At 31.6% G+C, this 4,184-nt stretch overlaps 1 protein-coding gene across 1 annotated transcript; it reads right to left on the bottom strand.

Annotated features, from left to right (window-relative positions):
* Nucleotides 1–298: 298 nt before the first annotated feature.
* On the bottom strand, nt 299–2,042 carry LOC107494901 (uncharacterized). The gene is made up of 2 exons (XM_016115941.3): nt 1,485–2,042; nt 299–738 (listed from the first exon to the last, which is right to left on the bottom strand). The coding sequence occupies exons 1-2, from the start codon at nt 1,989–1,991 to the stop codon at nt 418–420; spliced, it is 828 nt and encodes a 275-aa protein (XP_015971427.1). The 5' UTR covers nt 1,992–2,042; the 3' UTR covers nt 299–417.
* Nucleotides 2,043–4,184: the final 2,142 nt, after the last annotated feature.

Raw genomic sequence — 4,184 nt, 5'->3', positions numbered from 1 at the left:
ATTAATTAATTTTTTAAATTTATCCTTTATATTTATATCTATTATAGTATTTTTAAATTTTAAAAACTATTTTACTAAACATAATTATTATTATTTGTACTTATTAAAAGTTATTTTTAATTTAATTTACTAAATATAAATGCTACAACTTTTAAAAAGTTATTTTTTGTAAGTTACTTTTAAAAAGTAAAAACTTTATCAAACCAAGTTTCAGTAATTCATTTATCTTGTAATCTCTTGTTCATGTCTAAATAGGATGCTAAAGTATAAAAAAGCTTATGAACATACACATCGAAAATGACAAAAAATATCACGATTGCACAACATATTTATTTGGATTTACATTTGTTATTATTAGGTCATTTCTATTCATCAACACCCTCTGTCACATTGAGCAGCCATTACAAATTACAATAATCATTCTATGGGTTTAAAATTTCTATATGCAATCACGGCATAAAAGGGGTCTAACCCTGACATGAATCCAAAAAGTCCCATAATCCAATCAATTGGTGACTTGTTCTGTTGAGAAGAATTAGTAGTAGCTGGTAACTTTCGAACCACCTCAGGCTCTGTGAAACCTTCAACACATTGGAAGTACTGAACCACAAGTTGTACCCTACTATAGCCACTGCCATCTCTCCAGGCACTAATGGCTTTCTCATAAAACATTCTGTTGCTGAAACTCACCATGAACACGCCCCCTGGCTTTAGTACCCGGAATACCTCAGCAAATACCTGTAATAAACAACATGCATAGGAGATAGTCGATGCTATCCTTTTTTATCTTTAAATATTATAAATTGCTAATAATTGTAATGATTAATTGACCAAAGTAGTTATCATCTTGATAAATTCTGCATTTTTCAATATTGCACATATATTAAATTATTATAAAACTGAATATAAAGGCAATTTTCTTTTATATCTTTGTGTCACCATTTTTTTTATTTTGTTCCATGATAATATCTAAACGAGAAATGATAAAGGACTAGTAAATTTTTTTTGTCAGTAACATTTAAAAATATTATATTGTTGAATTATTAAATTAAAAAATTAGATTAATAACTAAAAATACTGATAAAAAATAATCAATTATACCATAGAAAAGTTACCGTTGATTTTAATTAATATATATTATATATATCTTTTATAATTCAGATCAACAGTTAAAACAACTGGAATATCGATATTTTTGGTATTCCCAAAACTCTTCCTGTACTATAACAATACAACCATTTAAAATTTTCAAAACCAACTTGTTCAAAGTCTCAACAACATAAAATTTCTTTGACGCTTCATATCAATAGGGTGGGTTTTTTGAATCACAAAGAAGAACTAAATTTTGTTTAATTTTGACATACGGTCAAGAAAAAACAATTTAATCACATAATATCACATTAACAAAAATATCTTACATTATCGTGTATCAAAATTATATATACAATTAATTAGAAACCCGAAACAATGATGGAATATCAAACCTTCTCTGGCTGTTGTAGATATTGGACACTAACTGTGCACAACACTGCATCAAAACTGCAATTCGTAAACCCAAACTCTTGTTCCTCGTTTAGATCCTTGACAACAAAGTAATCGAGCCTTGGATTTTTGGCAAGCTCTTGTGCATTCAATCCATGACCCACCACTCTTTTGTAGTTGACATCATGGGGCAAGTGGCTGATCCAAGAGCTCATGAGATCAAGAATCTCTGTCTGAGGCTTCAACCTCTCTCTGTAGAGATTGGTGAGTGTGGAAATGAAGGCATCATCGACGTGTTTCACAAGGCGTGGGTATGCATAGAACTCTCTATCTGAGTATGGATTGAGTTTCGTTCTACCCTCTTGGGTCAGAACAAGGCGTTTGATTTTGCCTGTTGAGCTTGGCTCATTGCTCAATGTGCTTACGATTTTGGTTGAAGTGTTCTTGGTTTTGATAAGAGGTGATGATGAGATAGGTTGTATGCTACTGGTGCGCATTGTTGAAGCCATGATTTTTTGTGTAGGTCATGAAAAGTGGGTATCAACTTGAATCAATCAAAATCGAACAGTAACCTTTTTTATGGTTAACTACACGTATACGTGTTTTTGTTTTTTGTTTATTGTTTTATCTGGAATATATCATACAATATATTATTGTGGATAACTGTTCCACGGTTGGGAGAGCATTTAGAGTTTAGTGAGATTCAAAAGGGATCGGATTTCCTCTTTTCTTTTCTTTTTTTTTTTGGTATGAATAATTTCCTTCTCTTCTCTATTTGGTGGAAGTTTCTACACAATTTATCAGATATTTATTATAAGGGATATCAAAATTTATTATTTTTGTCATCATTTTTTAACTATTAATCTATTGAATGCGCTACACATTCATGTAATCAAATTAGCTCAAGTTCAAATAGAGTCACACGCATTAATGAAGAGTGAAAACACGCACTCGAAAACCCTTCGTTACTTCGCGCTCATTATGAAAAAACGTTACTTCTTCCTCAACACGAAACCGCTCATTCTCTTCGAATCTCTCTCAAAATCACTCAAATTTCGGTCACGTTCTCTGCGAAAACCACTACTGAAGAAGAATCGCGAGAAGATTTGACAAGGAACAATTAGAAACGAACGAAAACAGCAACAGAGATTCGCCTTCCTCCTCATTCTCCTCCTTCTTTTTCGCGTTCCTTCTTCTTCACGTGTTTTCTCTTTATCTTCATTCTTTTGTTGTTATTGCTGCTGTATTATTTTTTTCTTTTCCTCCTTCTCTCCCTGGTGAAGAAGCAGTAGAAAGTGAGGATGAAGAGTTTTAAATTGTGCAGAATAGAAATGAACCGAAATGACCAACTCCACTGAACCGAACATCATTCATGTGCTGAATAAAACGTCATAAAAATTTAATCATCAAGAAAAATATTTCTACATGCACAAGGACTCAATTGAACACACTAACAATTAAGTAAATCAAAATGAACAACTCCACTGAACCGAGCAACATTCATCTGCTGAATAAAATGTCATAAACATTCAATCATCAAGAATAGCATTTTCTCATGCAAAAGAAGTCAACTGAACACATAACAATCAGGTGAATTGAAATGACCAACACCACTGAATCGAACAATAATCATGTGCTGAATAAAACGTGATAAACATTCAATCAGTAAAAAAAAATATTTCTGCATGCACAAGGACTCAACTAAATACATTAACAATCAAGTGAATCAAAATGCAACAATGTTATCTAATAATGTAAAATTAGTGCTGCCTTCGATCAATTATGCGTATCCAAATGCAACAATTTTATGATATCATCTAACAATGCAAACTTCAAATGGTTACCGTTTATTATATGGGAATTGGATCAAATAGAAGAATTCGGTAAAATAAGGAAGTAAGGAAGTGAGAGTCTAAATTAAGATGATAAAATTTATATATAAAAGATATTTTGAGATAGAATTTATATCTTTTAAATTTAAATTTTAACTTTAAAAAACAAATTAATAATACAAAATTTAGTCATTTTTTAAAAATAATTTCTGAAGATCATAGATAATTATCTCTTTACAAAATAAAAAATTAATCTCATATTTTAGACTGGTTACCACTTGAATGGTGATAACCAAAATAATAGAGGAGATGTCTAATTTATTCTCCAAATTGAATCAGATATGAATTCTAAATTTATCTGGCTCATACAGATTAAGCCACATGAATTGGATTAGACATAATTGGGCCAATTTTACGTGACCCAATTTCAAAGGTAGCTTGTCAGCTGAGCTTATATTTTGTAAGTTCAAATATGAATAATAAAAATTGTAAATTTAATAGTAATTATTTTTTAATTTTTTATTTTATAATTTTTTATTTTAAAAGGTTTTTTACCGAAAAATTTATGGATGATGTTATTTTCCTGATGATTCTTTTGGCAAGAGCACAGAAAGGTTATATGGGTAGGGGTGGCAACATGCATTCTATTTGTGGGTACTCGATCTCATCTGGTCGGATAGGGTTGCAGGATAAGGTATGGATAGGGTTCTCGTGCAGATCGGATAGGATGCAGGTTGAGCTTCAATTACAAATAGCAAACGGAGAAGTCTGTCCCGCCAAAAATCTGTCATCTGGCAGGCAAGTCCGTCTCGTCCTGCCTAATGAGGTGGTCCTGAAAATCTCACCCCACCCTACCTAACGGCGGGTTGG

The sequence above is a fragment of the Arachis duranensis genome, chromosome 6 (genome assembly GCF_000817695.3).
Source record: "Arachis duranensis cultivar V14167 chromosome 6, aradu.V14167.gnm2.J7QH, whole genome shotgun sequence".
In the NCBI taxonomy this organism is placed as follows: domain Eukaryota; kingdom Viridiplantae; phylum Streptophyta; class Magnoliopsida; order Fabales; family Fabaceae; genus Arachis; species Arachis duranensis.
Note: the sequence above shows the minus strand (reverse complement) of the source record. Positions and strands in the feature narration are given on the sequence as shown.

Bases quoted from the DNA above. Each gene is read 5' to 3' on its own strand.
- LOC107494901 (XM_016115941.3), bottom strand. From the start codon at position 1,991: ATGGCTTCAACAATGCGCACCAGTAGCATACAACCTATCTCATCATCA. The intron at 739-1,484 runs GTTTGATATTCC...TGTTTATTACAG, and splicing joins ATCTACAACAGCCAGAGAAG to GTATTTGCTGAGGTATTCCG.